Source organism: Tachypleus tridentatus, chromosome 7 (assembly GCF_004210375.1).
Source record: "Tachypleus tridentatus isolate NWPU-2018 chromosome 7, ASM421037v1, whole genome shotgun sequence".
Lineage (NCBI taxonomy): Eukaryota > Metazoa > Arthropoda > Merostomata > Xiphosura > Limulidae > Tachypleus > Tachypleus tridentatus.
The window spans coordinates 165400281-165421549 of NC_134831.1; the positions used below are offsets into that span (position 1 = coordinate 165400281).

Here is a 21269-nt window from a genome sequence, read left to right on the forward strand (position 1 = left end):
AACCAATAGAAAACCCAAATTTTCATCTATCAAACACTGCATTATATTACATTCTTTTCTGAACAGAGTAGTTTCAGCTTGTCTCTCAGTAAAAGCTTCAGTCCCATAGGACAGATATTGACTAGCTCTGACAAATTCGTTTCATCTCCTGCCTCACACTTCGAAAGCCAAAAATTGCAATATTTATAAGACATTGTTTCATTTCTACATGTTTATTATGTTATGCTTTTTGGTGCATTACTGAATTAAATAAAAAGTTAGTTCACTATTAACATTAGTGTAAAAAAAATTAGGTTAAATGTCATCAACAGTTGACAGTAAAAAAAAAAGAAAGAAGAAGGGCCAAGTAAGTAGTTTATTTCTTGTTTTTCATGTGCACTAGATATTTATTATTACAAAAGTAATTAAAATGTTAAGATAGAATCTCTTTAGGTTAGTTAAAGTTAGATAAGATAATAATAGTGTTTCACCAGGCATGCACACAAGCAAGCAGTTCAGAGTAGGCTACAGTTAATGTAATTCAATGGTACAAGTTAAACTCCATGTTCCCTAAGTGATTTACAACTCATAGCAGTTCAAATAGTAGTTAGAAATGGTTCAAAGGGCAGTAAAACAATAAAATTTAAACAAGCAAATATATACTGCTACAAGTTTAAAGCTTTTTAGTTTCATGCTACAATTTGAAGTCATTTTAGAAAAAAAAACACCAACTTAGATTTTCTTTTTGGTGGTTACACAATTAACCAAATTGATCTACCTCTTATAGTTATGGTAGAGAAAACAGCAGATAAATATAAACTTTTACTAAAAACAAAAGTTTGAAGCGTATTTAGAAGGTTTTAGAGATTATATGCAAATGAAATTTGTGAACTATGAGGTGAAGTATTTTTAATCTTCACATGAAAATCACTTTGCACTCAGAGTAGTCAAAAAAGACAAAATGTTTACGAACCAGTCTTTTCTAGTTTATTAAAAATACTTTGCTAAACATGTAATTCTTTCGTATGTGAAAGGCTTGCAATATTTACAGAAAGTCTGTCAAATGTTGTGAAGATATACATACTATATTGAAACTTGTACTATCAAACTATAAAAGACTTCAAAAAGTATAAAGTGGTCACATGATGAGTCAAGTTTGACCTATCCTGTGAAGAGAGAGCTAACCACTTCTTTTGATATTGGATTTTTTTTTTTGTTTTAGTTAACACATTTCAAGCCATGTTAGAAAATTAAAAAATAAAATAAAAAATCAGAAGTTGTATGAAACACATTCCATTTGCACACATTAGTAGCTGAAGCTTGTTGAAAATAAGTAACTTTGTACTTTTACTTTGTTTAGCAATATTTATGGAAAATAAACATTTCAGGCTCTACTTTCAGAAAATCAAAACAAAACTCCCCAAGTTTGTTCCATTTCCCAGTTTCACTAAAAGAATAATTAATAGAAACTAGTTAGTTCATTCAAGCATGCCACTAAATAGTGTACATGTTTTTCACTGTTAACTGATTTAATTGAGAAAAGATGCAACAAGAATAACCATTCTATGTATAGTTTAAATATCCAAACATGTTTTGTTCACATGGTTAATAGATAAATACTACATTGTTTTTTTCTTTACAACAGTTGTACATGAACAAGTCCATGACTGGTTTCTTTAAAAATCTCTGATGGAAAAATTGGTTAAGGTCAGTTTACCTTGATCATGGTGGAAGTTTGCATGTCAGTCAACTTCTTTATACATCGCTGTCCTGCAACTATGTTACACACCTAGAAAATAACAAAGGAAATATGTAGTAAGGCAACAGTGTATTGCATGTACTAAACAATTTATTTTTCCTCTACAAATATATGGTTACCAGCTAGGCCTAGTGTGCATGTACGAGGCTTTTAAACATGTAGTTTAATCTAAGAAGTTTTCAGAAGTCATAATTAGTCTATTATTTCAAACATTATCTTTGCTCATGATTAAAGCTGGATAGTGGTCATTAACTTAGGGTAATTGCAATAGTTAAAAAAATTAAATCTGTAAGTGTGGAGCAAATGTTATTAAATTGGATAGAAAGTTAGCTAGAGAGTGGAAAAGAGAAAGTAGTAATAAATGGAGTTAGATCTGACTGTATCTCAGGATGGCTGGTATGGGTATTAACACTTTCACTAATAAAGCAGAAAAAATGTTTCAACCTGAAGATGACCAAAGAAAGTCAAAACTTTGTTCTCTGCTTTATTAGTAAAAGAGTTAATAGCCATACCAGACATCCTGAGATACATTTTTTACTGCAAGTGGGTTTCTTGTCATCACAAATTAGATTTGATTGGATAACAGTTACAAGCAGTGTGCCCCAGGACTGTGTACTGGGATCCTCTGATTTTCATGATTTATATTAATGATACTGACTCTGAAATAACTAACAAAATATTAAATACTGAAGTTTGCAGATAACATTAACATTTTTTATGTGACTAACTGTATCAAAGATGCTACAGACTTAAGAGATATTTAGGCCATTTGACACCAATACATGGCAGATGATGTTTAACTATCCACAATGGTAGGTGATGTATGCAAGTTTTCACAATTCAAATTGTTATAATTTAAATGGGAATATTATAGTTGAAAAAAAGATCTTGGTGTTGTAATAAAAAAAATCACTTAAGTCATCCAAACAGTGTATTGTAGCTAGTAATAGGGTTAACAGGATTTTGGATAGCATCTACAGAAATATTGAATATGAGAGATATTACTGTTTCACTAGATAGATCACTTGAGTGATCATTTAGAGTGATCATTTAGAGTGATGTGTACAGTTTTGGGGTTCCATTCTCTAAAAGGACACTGAATTGTTAGAGAAAGTTCAGAGAAGAGCCACTAGGATGATACCTAAAATGGTGGGGTTGTTTTATGATAAGAGACTAAAATCTCTAGAAAGAAGAAGGGTCAGAGATGATTTAATTCAGATGTTTAAGATTATCAAGGGTATTGATAATATAGACATCAAACTTTTGTGTTTAGCAGTGAAAACAACAAGACAATGAAACATAAGTTCAAAACTTGGCAGTGTAGGTATCATCTGCAGTTTAGACAGTATTATTTTTAAAACAGGGTGGCTGGCTTTTGGAATGAGCTGCTCCTTGAAGGGTAATGGAAGCAGAAAATTTAACTAAGTTCAAGAAAAGATTGGATATTTACACAAGTGGTAGTTATAGTTGGGTGTTGGAAGGAACATAAGCTTCTTTTTTACCCTTAAAATTATATGAATTTAAAGTTTTCACTCATTCAGTGTAATAGTACAGTTCAATTTTCTCCATTATTTTCACCTTTACAAAGAAAAACACTATATACTGCTTTACCAAAAGTATCACACCTCTTCTTAAATATGACACATCCCACCCAACATGCAAGCTGTTCCATCAAACAGCATTCCAGACGTTGTTTACATGGCTGAGGTTAAACAGCATACCAAACATTATCTAAATGGTTGAATTTAAACAGCCTTCCAGACATTATCCACATGGCTGAAGTTAAACAGCCTTCCTGACATTATCTGAACAGATGAGATTAAAATAACCTTCCAAGACTTTATCTGAATGGTAGAATTTAAACAACTTTTCAGACTATCTGAATGGTAGAATTTAAACAGCTTTTCAGACTTTATCTGAATACTTAGAGGTTAAACAGCCTTCCAGACATTATTTAAATGGATGAGTTTGTGAAACAGCAATAGAAATGAGTTGCACCAAAATTTCGTAGAAAACTAGCTGACACTGAGCCCCATGAAATAACAGCAGTCATACTGCAAAAGTAATAATTAGAACATTCCCCAACAGCCACATGTTCAGATTCTTTTAACAAGGCATTTATTACAAAATAATATATATATTAAATTTAAATAAAAAAATTCACAGCTTTGACAATTTTGATTATTTTGTTTAGCTACTAAATCTTCAAAGTTTTGTGGGCAATAATTACTTAATTTCCAAACATGGAGATATAATACTGTTATCAGCTTCGTATGGGAGCATGATCAAATCACAAATCTAAAAATGTTTTACTCATTAAATGTATACACAACCTCACTCACAAATGTTTCTGAGAAACATCGAAACATTTTCTGGGGCTTACAAATTTACAGGATTGGTGTACACAAAACTGATGCAGTGATCAAACAATTATTATTTTCTAGCCCTTAGATGCTTTTTTATGTATTGTAAAACACATATACCTCTGTCTTCATCCTTAGTGATTTTTACAACCAATGACCTGTTGGTACACAGCTGATAAGAATATCAATTGTATAAGAGATTCAAAATAAACTATGGTTTCTTATTAAAACAACTGGTTACAAACATATTTTATCACACAGAAACCCCAAAGATTAAGGAGTTAAATGCATTGAATTCCATTACATAATGTTTCTATTTTTAGATATGATGACTAGCTCATGATGTATTAAACACAACAGCAAACAACCTGAAGTTGGAGAGAAACATAAAACTCTGAATAACTGAATTGTAATTACACACATTTGTAGTATCAGAGAGACTACCTGAAACTGTCCAATTCTCATGGTTAAACTACAACTACTAATCACTGTCTATGATTCTTTTTAAATTTGATTCTAATAAGAACCTACAATAGTATATAGTTAGTATAAATCAGGTGTTGTATTAGAATATTTATTAATTATTATATTTAAATCCATTAATGGTACAATAACCATACTTCCTTCTTTAAAACAATGATATTCAGCATTGTAATGTAACTCAGTGAAGTGTTACTTGCCCACCACTGAATGTTATAAACATTTCAATGTTACTTTTTTTTTCTTTTAGTAATACGAATTTCTCTTAACTTTTATTTCAATCTGAAATGCATCAAGAAGAAAAACTGAAAATTTAAAAAATAATTGAAAAACAAAGACCAGGCACAAGAGAACCTAAAATGAGAAACTAAAACAAATCCATATTCCTACCTCCAGAGGTAAATATGTATGTTTATGTTCTTGCCCAACTTGTAGACATGGTAAATGAGGATATCTAATGAAGAAATTGTTAAAGGGAAAACTTAAATACACTGTTTTAAAAATATTCACATGCTTTATATTTTGTTCTTTACATACATAATAGAAAAACATAATAATTTTAAGTAAAATTATAAAAATTCTCTTTAAAAATAATACAATACCACTAACAAACTAACAACAGATATTATGATATAAAAATTTATATTAACCACACAAGAATAAATAGATGAATGGATACGTGTTACTAACACATTTCACTAATGGGTTTTCAGTGCTCTGTATAAAACCCAAATTTTAGCACTGTATGTGTGTAAACTTACCACTGACTCACTGAAGGATTATTTTAATCTTAGCACTGTCTGTACACTTACCACTGTTCACCAAAGAACTTTATTAACTTTATAATAGTTAATATTTCAAACACCAGAAAAAGTACTAGCTTACTTCCATAATCACAGTTAAAATTGTAAATAAAATCCTGTAAATTGTACATGATATATTATTAAAACTGGCACACTGCCAAGCCTTGGAGACCATGTTTCCATAAAAACACCTTAAAATTTTAGAAACAAACTTTAACTGTAATTTTTTTCTCACAGTGTATATTTCTTATAATTTTTAACCTATAATTATAAAACATTTTTTTACTGACCTTAACTTCATCTTGTATTTATCAAGAAAGTACTTTGCTACAGTACACTCCACAGTCTGTCCATTCTCAAGCTGCAGAGGGAACCTGTACAACAAAACATTACAGAAGTTTTCATCATAACCAACTGAAGCAAACACTATACACAAAAGAAATGTAAGACAAGGTGTAATGCTGTGCAATTTAAATTTTTTTAAGCAAAGTCAATTGTACAGTTTTACATTTCTAAATATTTTCTAGGTACAATAATTTCTACATCTGTGTACCTTTTCATAGAAAACCTTTAATTGTTCCTTCTTCTATAAAATATTTACCTAAAAGCATCAAGAAATCTAAAAATCTAATGCTGCTGAAATCTCTCATAATTTCCATAATTAGTTAAAATATTTAAGCATTAAAAAAGTTGTTTTTCTAAATAAAAATCTTAAAGTTACATTATCTCCCTGAACAACGCTAAAAATGCACACACTCACGACTGCAATTGTGCTGGACGTCTGGTTACATTACACACCCTGTATTTTCGTCTCATCGATCCACAGTGTGTGATTTCAATTTTTAAACCTTTTATCTCTTTGGTAAATTTCACTCGTTGAGAGTCAGTTAGTGGTTTCCTCTGCTCGCTGATGTCTCTAATGTCTAAAACCTCACACATGAACTCTATTACAGGCTGTGCTTTGTAAAAAGCTGTCGCTGACACTGTGGTACAGAAAGCACAAAATTATCGTACAACTTGAAAAACAAAACATTCCTGCTAGCTAAACATAGCCTTAAAAACAACTTTTTGAGACTAGGTGGTTGAAGCAGTGTATTTATGATGAACAAAACAAGGATAAAATGAACAACTATACATAAAATCTTGGTGGAATACAAATCTACAAAAGTTTTCAGAAGATCAGTAACATAATCCAATCCCATTTTGCTACCTCTTCAGGTCATTAATTCCAAAATATTAATATCATCTCTACATTTGTCCCTTTGAACAAGACAATTGTCACCCATTTTGTTCCTTTTTTTATTATTGGAGAAATTAAAAAATATTTACATCCACAAATGATATATAAAGAATAAACAAGCAAAAGGATTTAGCCTCCACACACAATTTGGCACCCTCAATTTCACACCAGTTAAAAACTTTCATGGTACAATGGTAAATATTTAGTAGTATCTTTGATAATCACAAAAAGTAAATCCCTGGTTAAATATTAATAGAAAAAATACAGTTTACAAGCTTCAAAATATTCCCAATCACAAGAACAAAACTGGGAATTCAAATTTCAGTTTCTCTTAAGTCATGAGTGAAACTAACCATAAATAGTATTACTGAGCTCATGTGTATATGAATAATACAAAACAGTAATCAATAATTCTAGGGTTAAGGGAATTGACTTAGATTATATATTTACAAGTGAGCTGTTAGCCACCAAAGATCCATAGATAGAACCCTAAAATATTTAGTCATTGAAAACAAGGACCACTACAGTACAAAAAACACTGAATGAGGAATCATACTCTAAACTGTGTGTGTGTGTGTGTGTGTGTCACGAATTTTAGCTCAGCTGGTAAATCAAGGACACTGTGGGTCAAAACTCATTTTTGATACTTCAACATATGTTGCAATCTCAAATTTATATACATCTACATGGATATCTACAAAATATTAATTTGGTTTTACAACACCATGCAGTCAGGTATTGGTGTTCCAATAGACTCAACACAAATATAGTAAAAGATCTCACATCAGATGAAAATATCACTGTAAAAGTTCTAAACAGTAAATGAACAAAAGAAACCAATATCTTTGTTACTGAAACCAAAATTGAAAATGTAAATACCATATGAGGTAATTGTGTTGGTACTCTTATCATGGTCTATAACATAACCCTATAGTTGTGTTTATGTTCAAGTCACTTAAGTATTAGAAAACCAATTCCACTAATACTAATGACATAGAAAATAATTTAAATATTGTGAAAAATTCTGATATTGCACTGCAGACACCATCTTTATATTAATATCTTGCTCAGTAACATCACTTGGCCCGGCATGGCAAGGTGGTTAAGGCACTCGACTTGCAATCTGAGGGTCGCAAGTTCAAATTCCTGTCACACTAAACATGCTCCCCCTTTCAGCTGTGGGAGCATTATAATGTTACAGTCAATCCCACTATTAGTTGGTAAAAGAGTAGCTCAAGAGTTGGCAGTGATGACTAGCTGCCTTCCCTCTGGTCTTACACTGCTAAATTAGGGACAGCTAGCACAGATAGCCCTCATGTAGCTTTGTGCAAAATTAAAAAAACAAACAAGCAAATAAACAGTAACATCATAAGAAACAGGGATAAAGGTAATTTTTTTTGTATGAGGAGAAATGTTCTAGTGTTTCTTAATAATCAAAACAATAACCAACTTGACATATGGCTTAGTTTTATGGTAAGCACTGAATTTATGTCTCTGAACTCTTAAATTCAACAATGTTAAGATAATTTGAGAAAAGTAACAATGGGTGAATTTGAAGGTGATCTAAAACTAGCAACTCCCTGGAAAAGGTTTAAAACAGTGACGTAACTAGCTCAGTCTATCAGCTAAAACTGAGTACACACTTCAAACATCACACATTCATCAAGCAATATTCAGTGCTGATAGAAATAACCAAATCAATCACCTATTAACATCCATACAGAATGTCCTCTATGTACATAACTTGTGCTATTTTAATATACATGTATTAATTATTTGTTCAATGTAAAAAAATACACAGACATGTGATAATCCTAAAACAATCACTAGAACATTATAACTAAATACAGATGTTAACATTCTTCTCATGATGCTTACACATAAAAAAAAATATATATTTCTTTATTCTAAGCTTAGAATTTCCTAAATTTTGTTTAGACAGAAAAGATTAAATACCATCTATATTCAGCATCATTTTCCACTGACTGGGGCGGACACTTTGGTGAAACCCAAACCATACCTCTCGACCACCTCCCAAAGGATGGTAGTAGCCATCAGGAGAGGAGAAGAAGGAACGTCCTACAGGAGTGTACCTACAACACAAAGTAAAGATGTTTTATATACCTCAAAAAACAAAAAATGACCTTTCATAGTTTCCACAAGCAAACTAAAATATATACAGTTCCAAGGCTAATTTAGTTACACTATATAAATAATATAGTTTTAACTACATAAATCTCAACTTGTCTAGAAGCTTTGTGATAAGCTTTTGAAAATCTCAATACATCATTTGTCAAAATATTTGCAATAAATATACTTTGTTTCACTGTGAATTAAACACATCTTCCCTGTAACAAATGTAGAAACAATGTTACATGGCACACAGTGTAATGCTTAAAAAGGCAAGTATTATAACTAATTCAGTTAAGTACCTTCAGTTCTTTATCTTAGGATTAGTTTGGAAATCACTATTTTTTTTAACACTAATCAACTTTCACAGGTCTAAGTGATAAAAACTTCAAATGATCATAGTTAATGTTATTATTCATACCCCCACCTCCACTGAATCTAAGCATTTTCAAATATTAATATCATTTTGTTATTTAATAGAATTATTAGGTTTTGTTTGCATTAATGTAATAAAATGTGATCCTCTATAGATTACATTTAACTTTCAACATACTGAAGTGTAACAGTTTAAATTGTTAAAATGTGCCTTACCACCAAGCTCTAGGGAACTACCCTTTCAGCTCAGATGGGAGAGCACCCACTTGAACGCAAGAGATCTTGGGTTCACATCTGAGGTGAAGAGATACACTGTAAATAAAACTGCACATGGGCACCCAACATGATGCTGTCCCACAAATCTAGAAGTAGGCCTGATTATTTCTTTATGAAATAAGAGTGCACTAGTTCCAGTTATTAAAAAGACCTTACTTGCAAGCTCTAGGGGGCTATCCCTTCAGCTCAGTTGGTAAAACAAGAGGTCAACTAACTATTTGTATATAATTAACTCAAATTTATACAATTTAAAACATTTCTGATTAATTTTAATAATTATCAATACATAAGGTAAAAATCCCAGAAAAAAAAAACATAACTCACGTCATGCTTGGCAAATGTCTCATGACTACATCAAGAGCTTGTATGGCATCCACGGGAATGGTTCTGGAACGGCCCTGCAGTGCTTCTTCTAAAGCATAGAGGCTTACTTGTGCTATCCATTTAATGGAAACCCTAAATACCCGATCCTTCCCTTCTCCAGGGAGGGTAACTTCCAGATCAACCTGAACATAAACATAAGCCATAGTTTCTATTGGAACAAGATTGGTCAAAATCGTTAATCTGAAAAGTAGAAATAGGGATCAAACAAAGTACAGAAACAAATTGAATCAAAATACAAAAATTATGTTTCAAGCCTACAATTAGGGTTTATAAACAAACCAGACTGGAATATCATCTACATTATTTCACCCAACTTCAATTCTCTATTTTGGCTCCACTGACATCAATACATATTGTAAACATGGGATCAACATAGGGATTTGTCGCCTAAGAAAACAATGTAGACACTATTTCCAGCCTAATCTGTTTACTTTGACTAAACTTGTTTCTTCACATTTTTGATGATCCCTATTCTCTTTTTTAAATTTAAGATTTTAACAATCTTGTTTATTAAATATATTTTTACGTCCATTTACAGAGAAATAATTTTAAGCCACATACATATATGTGTATTCAGCTGAATGTTACATTACACTGCTGAATTGGTTCTTTTTTTTCTCACACTCAACCTCATTTACTTAGCTAGGTGACTTTATGTCTGAGGTTTCATGTAAACTTAGTTAACACATGCCAAATACAATGGCAGGCATTTGGTGTTTTAATCCCTTCAAAGATAAACTTGGACAGTATTATTATAAAAACTGAAAATGTCTCCTTCTGTTTCAAGAATCAACATAAAAATAGTTCTAAGATCTGCACAGGAGATTTTTAGTAGGTTTTCCAAGGTTTGAGTAAAATATCCATAGCCATTTTTTTCTGTGAAACAAGAACAATATGTAGAACAAATGAATACATTTTTGTCTAATATCAGAAAATCAAGTTCTTTGCTATTATCAATATTTTAACAGCCTTAGTTATTTAGATGGAATGTCTTGAGTGTCTGCTTTTTAAGATGTTTTTTGTCCGTATGTTCTAATAGAATTCTTGTGAAGTTCCTGGGTGATCACTATTATGAATCACAATCATGGTTCATGATTATTAGAGTAGATCAGAAATTTCAACAACATGCTACTACAAAAAATATAGTTACTCTTGAGATTGTTATAGTAACAAATCAAAACTAGTATCAATAAACAACAAAATAAACATTGTAAAAAATAAGTCAGTTTTGAGGTCATTACACAAAATATATTAAAAATGCCATCAAAATACTAACTCTTATAAAAACATAAACCACACTTTCCATTCAAATCACCATATCAACACACTTAACATACAAATCCTACTAAACAAGTATTACAAAAACATAAGGTGCCATTTCTTCATCATTCCAGTAATAATTAAAACTTTAAAATGTGTTATTAAAAATACTAAACCCTGTATTATAATGTGAGGGAATGCTTAATATCTGAGGAACAGACCCAAGGTTTGATTTATGAAGTATTAAAGTAATAGCTAACTACTTAAAGTGTCAGCCACAGGTTCCAATAATCTGTTCAGTCTCCTTCAGAATCCATGACAATATCAAATCCATAGCTCAGATACTTTTACAAAACTAAATTACCTGTTGTGTCACCTTTTAAATACATGATTTGTATAAGTTTTTTTTTTCCAAGTAGAGATAAAATACAACTTTGGTTAACAAGATGTAATAACTTTATCTTCGATTATTTTACTGAATACTATTAAAATGAAACTACTTTCTATTTCAAGTTTTTATCTCCAACATAAATAAAGACAGAGACCACACAATAGCCTTACTTTAGTCCTTTTCAAAGGAGGATCATCCCTTGTGTATGTTTTCCACAGAGTAGTCTTACCTTGTACACAAGGGATGATCTTTCTACTGGAAAGGATATGTTTACCACAGAGTAGTTCTACCTTGTCCTTTCTAGTAGAAAGATCATCTCTTGTGTACATGTTTTCCACACAGTAGCCTTACCTTGTCCTTTCTAGTAGAAAGATCATCCCTTGTGTACATGTTTTCCACACAGTAGCCTTACCTTGTCCTTTCCAGTAGAAAGATCATCCCTTGTATACGTTTCCCATGCAGTAGCCTTACCTTGTCCTTTCCAGTAGAAAGATCATCCCTTGTATATGTTTCCCATGCAGTAGCCTTACCTTGTCCTTTCCAGTAGAAAGATCATCCCTTGTATACGTTTCCCACAGTAGCCTTACCTTGTCCTTTCCAGTAGAAAGATCATCCCTTGTATACGTTTCCCATGCAGTAGCCTTACCTTGTCCTTTCCAGTAGAAAGATCACCCCTTGTGTACATATTCCACACAGTAGCCTTACCTTGTCCTTTCCATCAGGAAGATCATCCCTTGTGTATGTTTTCCACAGAGTAGTCTTACCTTGTCTTTTCCAGTAGAAAGATCATCCCCAGTGTACATTTTCCACACAGTAGCCTTACCTTGTCCTTTCCATCAGGAAGATCATCCCTTGTGTATGTTTTCCACAGAGTAGCCTTACCTTGTCTTTTCCAGTAGAAAGATCATCCCCAGTGTACATTTTCCACACAGTAGCCTTACCTTGTCCTTTCCAATAGGAAGATCATCCCTTGTATACATGTTTTTCCTTCCATCAAACACTGGCTTCTGACTTCCAAAGATTTTAGAATATGCTTGAACCATGGTTTCAACGATTTCTCTGAAATAGTGTTCATGTGTTATTGCATACATAGCATATTGAAAATTTTAAGTCAAACTTCCATTTCTTACAAAAGCTATACTAATATGTTCTCTTGTCTACTTACTCGTTGTGTAAGCCCATACCCAAGAAGCTTGCACTACTGCTCTTTCCAAAGTTATCTTCTGCTTAGGGCATTTTTCCCTTGTCTATACAAATTACCATTTATCGCTAAGCCACCAATAAAAAGAGAGACATTTTAAAAATCTAAATTTCTAATACTACAGCCTTTTAATTAAAAAATACATTTTGTATTCAGAAACCAAACATCTAAAATATTGTTTTATTGACATTAACAAATTTCATAAAGCTCTAATTACACATACAATTGCTAACTAACATTAAAATGATTCATGTGATGACCCAGACAATTTCAAAAAAAGCAGACACACAAATAACCATTATTTAGTCTACATTCCTGGGCTTTCGCGAGTTCTGAAAAAGTTATGATTTTGTCTATGTATATTTTCAAAGATTTTCCTACACAGTCCTGATAGTAATGCTATTTAAGAACAGAAACTCTAAGACTGTAGATCTAGCTATGTGTGTGGAAAAAGAGATAAAACTCAATATCAATATAAAATATCAGTCATACAACTCACAACTTTCAACAGAAGCACAAATCTGATCAAACAATCCCTTATTCTTTTCATTTTATTTATAAGGAAAACAATAACTGCAAAATAAAAACCAGGGAAGCCCTCATAATAAAATAAATATCTTGGTTTCCACTATATTTAATCATCAACAGCACTTCAGTTGCTTTATGAGTGGTTTATTTAAACAGAGATATTTTGAAATGCAAGTCTATAAAACTCATAGATACACAGCACCTGATCATGATAAATAACCTTGTCAAAACACTGTAATTAACAAGGTTATTTATCATCATCAGGTGCTGTGTATCTATGAGTTTTATAGACTTGCATTTCAAAATATCTCTGTTTAAATAAACTATTCATAAAGCAATTGAAATACTAGTGGTGTTTCCATGTGTTTTAAGACAAGCCTATGTGCATATAGTGTTTGGAGTTAGCATACCTGTTATTTTGTTTGAAGCACTCTTTAGAGTTTTAAATATTTTAATTTAGAGAGAACAGATAAAATAGAATTAATACACATGTACACTGCATTTCACTTCAACAGTGCTTCAAACAAAATAATAGGTACGCTAACTCCAAACATTATATGCACACAGACTTCTCTTAAAACACATGGAAATACCAAAAATAAAGAAATTTTGGTTGATATGCAGAGAAAATATTGCAACAACATAATTTTAATCTGCAACAATATTTATTTCAATAAAACAAAGTTCACTTAAAATAACAACAGTAGGAAGAACTGTTCCTTTTTTTCAGATCCAAGTTACTGATTTACGAAAAAACAAAGATAATTACCATTACCTTCAAATAAATCAGAATGTGTTTTATCATTAAGGCTTCTTCAGGGCTTGTACAAAACTTATAAATGTATCAGAATAGGATTATTTTTTTGTGAGCCATGAATTAGCTGTAATGGTCAAACAGACAAACATTCATATTTAGCAAGAGAAACTGACCATTTTTTGTTTATTTGTTTTGCAAATGGCAAATATTCTCCAGTTTGTACTACTAACTATAAACACACAAAAAACACAACCATTATTTTATAACAATCCTTAACTAATTACTTATGATCTCAATAAACAAAATCTCTGAAATTCAACTCAAATTTTCCAATTCTCGAGCAGAAGTACTCAATGTTTAGCAACACAATCACTTTTTAAACAAGCTATGCAAATGTGTAAACAATGTTACTACATGGCATGAATATTACACTTTATGGATCATACACTTGTTTATGTAGTTTTAAACTGTAATGAGCATGTGATAAAATAAAATGTTTTGTACACTGTGACTGTGGAATGTTAATTTGAATCATCAAATATTTTATTCCAATAAAAAAAAAAAATCTTCATGGTTCTTTTTATTATCACTCCAAATGCTATATATCAAACTATATTTTGTTAATAGAAAATAAACAAATTTTGTGGTCTATTATCATAGCAAAAGCTGCAAATCACATTACATTTTAATATAATAAACCAAACACACAAGTTTTTCATTTTTGCTATTGTATCATTTCAACTGATTTTGCTTTTAACACATTCTATTAAATATTTCTTTTGTAGTACTATAAGTTTTATTTTAACTTTCAAACCCAGGAGAAATATTCATTCTTCAGTTAATTTCTTACCTGTTGACTCGACGAGGACACTTATCTGGAGCAATGGTAACATCGTAATGATGAAGATAGCCTCTTGGCATTGAAATTTCAAAATGGTTAGCTCGAAGCATAATAGGTCTTCCATCTGTTCCAACATTGGGTCGACGGGGACATATAAATGTTGGGAGGTCAGGTACTAGTGGTGTTTGAGGAACAACAGCCATGGACGGACCAGGAGTAACAGGTGGTGCACCAGGAGGTCCTGGAGGAGCCACCATAGTTCCTGGGGGGACTGAGGGGCCTCTAGGAGGGATGGCTCCAGGAGGACCAGGAGCTGAAGAAAATATTTTTTTATAATTAACTAATTTTTGCACATAAATTTACTTTAATACACAGCTGAAATGTATCACAACTACAGTCTGACTTCTTTCAGAAAAATGTCACATATGATTTACTAAAAGATATTTATATGAGCAAATTACAAAACTTGATAATACCAAAATACTTGTGGAATGTTTGTCATTACAAAATACTCAATCTATTGGCTATATTAGCATTCATAGAATTTATTACAGGATTTCATATGACACAAAAAGGGGCAAACCAATACTGTAATTCAATGAGTCAAGGTGAAAGAAAACTTAAGAGTTCCCAAACTGTTTTATCACAATAAGTACCATTAATACATAAAAAATTTACTTTCAACACTCAACTCTCTTTGTTTCACCACTTTTGTCTAAAAATAAGTAACTCATTGTTTACTAATAAAACATGGTTTTGAAAGCTGATTTAACAAAAATGTAAATGTGATTAGATAGGTACACACTCAGACTATCACATAACAGTAGAATACATGTATGAGTTTAGTTCCTATCGTTTCTATAAATGTTTCTTTCATTTGTGAACTGTTAAAGAATTATGAGTTTAATTATATCTGTTTGGAAGCCACAAAAATGTTCTTCAATGAGAAAATAAGATTGCTTAAGATAAGGTAAGCTTTGCAATTTGTATGCAAAAACGGCTCATTTGGGTTGAGAAAATATTTTACATAGAAGAGCGAACAACGTTTCGACCTTCTTCGGTCATCGTCAGGTTCACATCGTCTTTGTGAAGGTCGAAACGTTGTTCGCTCTTCTATGTAAAATATTTTCTCAACCCAAACGAGCCGTTTTTGCATATAAATTTCTCAACAAGTGGGTTTCTTGACATCACTGATTAAGCTTTGCAATGTTGAATTAGGATATTCTATAAGTAAATAAAATATTGAAACTGGTTTGTTGGTTGGTTTGGCATTTTATGGCTCAAAGCAACAAGGCTATCTGTACCAAACATCCAGTAAAAAGTTAAAGTAAAATTATTAAAATTCATAAAAAGGAATCAAGGTAAAACAAAACAAAGTTTAATTTTTGAATTAAAAACCTAAATAATGTTAAAACCAATTTTTGTATCTAGTTTACAGTAGTAAGAGAGAAACTACAGTAATACAAGTTGTAAATGACTTTCTGCAGTATAATTTTAATTATCATAACTTGACAGGATGACTAATAGGTAGGTTCAAACATCAGCTTTAATCACCTGAAGTTGGCCTTTCCAGTCCTGGTTTTAAGTTATCTTATGTCATGGCTGTTTTCAGAAAGTACAGTTATATGTTTTAAAAGACTTTCTCTAGCATAATAATTCATGAGCGTTTTTAAATAATTTCATTCAAGCATTACATGCAAGACTATACAATACTTCAATGCATGAACACATTACACCCAAAACATTTATTATGATACTTTATTTCATGTAATACCTAGGTATATAGTATGCATTGTTTTAAACGAAATTGCAAGAAATTAAATGCGAAAAGCAGATGTTGTCGAAAATGCTCGATTTTGTCCACTTGACATTCCATTTAATGAGCTGAAAATGAAAGCAAAAATTAAAGACATATGAAAATCAAACACACCATCTATTAGAGCAAAAAATTATCTACCAAATGACATGAAATATTTTGCGAAAGCGTTTCATTTATGAATATATTTTGTTAACTTGAAAAAACGCTCACGAATTATTCCTCAACCCAATAGTTAGGACAACTTCCTCTTTCCGATCCCTACAGAAACAAGATCGCCAAAGTCCAATAGAGGGTCCAGCATCTTCAAGGCAAAGGTCCTGGCAAAGCCACAGACCAGTGCTCCATAGTCTAGTTTTGATCAAATAAGAACACGATATATCTTTAGCAAAAAATATTGATCTGCCACCCAAGTGGTGGAAGAGAGTACACTGTATATGGAAAATGTTCAGTGCTCTTGTACATTTTGACCCATAGTTGCTTCATGTATGGTATAAAAATCAGCTTACAGTCAAAGATAAGCACCAAGAAATTTGTCTCAGGGACCACAGGCAGCACAACTTCACCGATACAGAGTTCAGGATCAGAATGAATACCCCGTTGGCTGCAAAAGTGCATGCAAACGGTTTTATAGAGAGAGAAGTTAAAACTGTTAGCTGTGATCCACTTCAGTAAATGATTGTGAGCAGTCTGTAACTGCTACTCAATATACCTCATGTTCTACAACTGACACGAGATGTGAAAGTCATTGACATTGAGCCTGTTTGCAACAGTAAGAGAGAGTTGTTCAGTGATAGCATTAATCTTTATACTGAAAAGTGTGACACTCAAAACAAAGCCCTGAGGAACTCCAAATTCCTGTAGAAAAGAATGGGAAAGTGTCAAACCCACACAAACTTGGAATTGCATGTATATTAAAAAATGTTTAATAAAAATGGGCAAATGACCATATAATCCATATAAGTAGAGGTTCTTGCAAAATGCCATACCTCCCTGTAGTATCATAAGCCTTCTCAAGGTCAAAGAATATTGATACAAGATGTTGTAGTTTGAGAAAGGCTTCTCTGATTGAAGTTTCAAGTTGAATAAGGTGGTCCTCAGTGAAGAAATGACCTTGGAACCCATGATGGGTGGGCAAGAAGAAGTTGTTTGATTTGAGGAACCAAACAAAATGAGCATTAACCATCTTCTTTAAGGCCTTACAGTGAAAGCTCGTCAAAGCAAATGGATGGCTGTTTGAAGAAATCTTGGAATTCTTCCCAGGCTTAGAGAAAGCTAGGACTATAGCCTGGTGCCAGGCATCAGGAAAAACATTCTCCTACCAGATCCTCTTAAAAACAATCAAAGGAATAGCAAGAGAAGCAGGAGATAGATGATGCAACATCTTGTAGCGTATATCATCAGGTCCAATTGATGTACTGCTAGACTGATAAAGGACCAGTTTGAGTTCCACCAGTGTTAAGGAATGATTAGTCATAGAGACAATTAGCTCAAAAGGAAAGAGGTGATCACTCTGTCTGAGTCTTGATGGTTAAGAAGGTGGAGGAAGAAGCAGAAGTGCTAGATACCTGGCAAAAGCTTTCACCGAGAGTATTGGCGATACTCTGGGTATCAGTTACTTCCTGGCCATTAGAGAGCAAGATCAACAGGGGAACAGAATTATGTTGCTCACTGACCTTTCGACTCTTTTTTTCCTTGTGACTTTGGAACTGGTGATAGAAGATATACTGGTTGTGAAATTAATCTAAAATTCCTTCTGGCTTTGACATCTTACCCACTGAGCACATGCCTGCTGGAAAGCGATGCGGGAGTGTGGGACACTTATGAAAAGTATCTCAGGCACATTTTTGAGCCTTCCATGCCATGTAGTAGGCAGCATTCCACAACAGACAAGGATATCATGGAAAATGTGTCGAAGTATTGGGAATATATTGAGCAGCTGCCTGTATAATGCAGTCAGTCACTACTGCCTCACAGTTGTCTACTGATGGCTTACAAATGACGGCAAGATCAAGTTCTGCAAAAACAGTGAAAGAGGGCCAGTTGGCATGATCCAACTTCCACCAAGGCACACAGGTTGGGGGCACTCACCATAGCCAGTCTGTCTCAAAATTATAGGATTATAGGAAAATGATCACTGTCTCGTAGGTTATTGTTAATCCTCCAAGAAAAGTTGAAGAATAGTGAAGGGAAGCAAATTAAGAGATCAACAGAAGTAATGGACTAAGTGCATGAAAATAAGTATAAGAACTGAAAAGAGAAAGGTTGTGATCTGAGAGCATACACCCTATGGAACAACCCGTCCCATCAATATCAGTACTTCTTCAGAGGGTATTATGTCCATTAAAGTCCCTCCAGGATTCAAAAGTGATGGCAACTGTTCAACAAAAGCATCAAGGTCTGATTGAACATGTGTCTCTTCAGGAGACAGATGGAGAGAACAAATAGTGATGGTACAACCCAAGGAAACACGAATGGCTACAGCCTCCAAGGGTGTGTCAAATGGTAAAGACAGGATAGGCACATGCTAATCAACCAACAGTGCCACCCCTCTATGCACTCATCCATCACATTACTTGTCATTTCTGTACCAAAAAAACTGCTGAAAGGTGACTGTATTCGCAAGTTTCAGAAATGTTTCCTGTAAGGAAAGACATACAGGATAGTTGGAAGCTATCAGAGTTTAATATGTCATCCAGATTAGAATGTAAACCTCAAAAGTTCCATTGTATCAATGTGGACATTTTTATTTATGCATAGGCAAGTTGGGTGGAGAGCCCTTCTATTTACAACCACGTCTTTTTTCCTTTATTTTCTTTATTCAAGGGAAATCTTACAACCTCTGTGGATCCTGCCCTGGATCAATTGGGCAGGTCTCTGTCATTGGAAGAGGATTCCAGCGACTGAGGAAATAAACAAATGATTGTTTTGCATCTTGGGGCAGGAGCAGAAGATGTACCTGAGGATATGCCCATACCTGGAACCAAAGGAAGTGGATCATAGAGTTTGCTGGAACTAATATTAGGGACAGAGATAGGTGTTGATGTTGACTCATCAACTTTTTTAACCATGGAAGTCAAAAGACTTTTCATATGGTTTGAGAATGATTCTTTTGGAGGCACAGAGAGGACCATCTGCATTCCCACTATAGTAGTCAAACGAAGTGCAGCAGCATACATCCAAGATAAAGTGGTGGACAGTAACTTTCGAGCCTCAGGATAAGTAATATTTTGGATTGTTTTCAAATGCTGCACCTCTTTTTTTCCAACCACATAAGGCAAGAACAAAAGTAGGATGGATGAGAGCCACTGCAATTAATGCAATGTTCTCTGTTTCATACTCATAGGCATCATGATCCTTGCCACCTCAACAATTACACTTCAAGGAACCACAACATGATGTCTTCAAGTGACCGAACCACTGACATTAGAAACGTCCAAAAAGACTTGGAATGTATAGCTGTACCTTGCAATTAAGATAACCTGCCTTGAGGGTGGCAAGTGGATGTTGTGATGTAAATGTTAAAATGATGACATTGGTATGGCATCATAATTCCATCTTTGTGAGTGGAGATATGCTTCACTGCAAAAACTCCTAAGGTGAAGAAACCATTGACAATCTCTGACTCTGGGATGTTCTTCAAATCCCTCTCAATAATAATTCCTTGAGATGAATTCAAAGTAGCATGAGGCGTAACCTCAATGGGTTACCCCAATCACCTTTAAATGTAAGAAAAATTCAGTGTTTAGATGTCAATGTTTCACCAATATGTCACCAGAGCGAAGCTTTTCACTGACTTTGGAGAACCAGCAAGTCCCTTCTGAATAAAAAAGGGAGACATTTGTCCTAAAGGTTTGTCTAAAAGAGAATGTAATTCAAGAAAATGAGGTACAGGTGTTACAGATTACTGTTCAGAATCTTCAAGATGTGGTCATTTACCTGTGGACTGTTTTTTACTATTTCATTTAAGTTTTTATTTGGGGGCTCCATAAAAAAGAAAGAATGTTTTGGTATGGTGCCACACAAGGGGATGCACTACAATGCCAAAGATGGACACTGAAATAATGGCAGGGTTTTGTGAGCACTATACCCAAACACCAGCATCAGATACAATGCCCACAACACATAATGAAACCATCCAACACTGGTACTTGGCTGACCCTAGCCCAAGTGGACCAGCCAATTGACCCTAAAGGGGCCACCCCAGAACCATTCGTCTATACAAATTCAAGGCCAAAGTGGTTGTTAAAAGAGGTGGACCCCTCAACCACCAGAATTCTCTCCTCCCCTTCTTGGGTCAGTCACCACGCATGGTAAGCAAACATGTGGGTTGATGTTTAGATCCCAGAAGAGGTAAACTGAAAGAACAGAACCTTCTCTGGTAGGTCCCCTCACCATGTACAGAAATCCACATTGAGGGGATTAAAACTGTAAGAAAACTATATTTTCATTTCTAACATGAAATCATCTTGCACTGAGGCTAGTTAAACTGATTCAGTAAATTCACAAACAAATCTTTAGAAAAAATACTTCATTAAAAATAAGATTTTAGTATATAACAAACATCTAATGTTTACAAAAGCTTAAGATACACATAACCTCAAAATCCATGGGTCACAAGATCAATCCATAGTATTAATACTCACTTTTTAAACAACTGGAGAATTTAAACATGTAAATTAATTT

The 21269-nt window shown here is 33.2% G+C and overlaps 1 protein-coding gene across 5 annotated transcripts in view; it reads right to left on the bottom strand.

Annotated features, from left to right (window-relative positions):
* Positions 1-21269, bottom strand: part of LOC143257124 (protein argonaute-2-like) — a 64973-nt gene that overhangs the window by 36021 nt on the left and 7683 nt on the right. For all 5 annotated transcript variants that reach the window (XR_013031695.1, XR_013031694.1, XM_076515391.1 and 2 more), the window contains exons 2-9: positions 14777-15080; positions 12382-12499; positions 9730-9911; positions 8581-8717; positions 6145-6367; positions 5675-5758; positions 4972-5035; positions 1697-1768 (exon numbers count right to left, since the gene is read on the bottom strand). Coding sequence is in view for 3 of the 5 variants with exons in the window: in XM_076515391.1 (XP_076371506.1) it covers positions 1697-1768; positions 4972-5035; positions 5675-5758; positions 6145-6367; positions 8581-8717; positions 9730-9911; positions 12382-12499; positions 14777-15080 (1184 nt within the window). In the remaining 2 variants the exon portion in view is untranslated. The remainder of the gene's footprint in view (positions 1-1696; positions 1769-4971; positions 5036-5674; positions 5759-6144; positions 6368-8580; positions 8718-9729; positions 9912-12381; positions 12500-14776; positions 15081-21269) is intronic.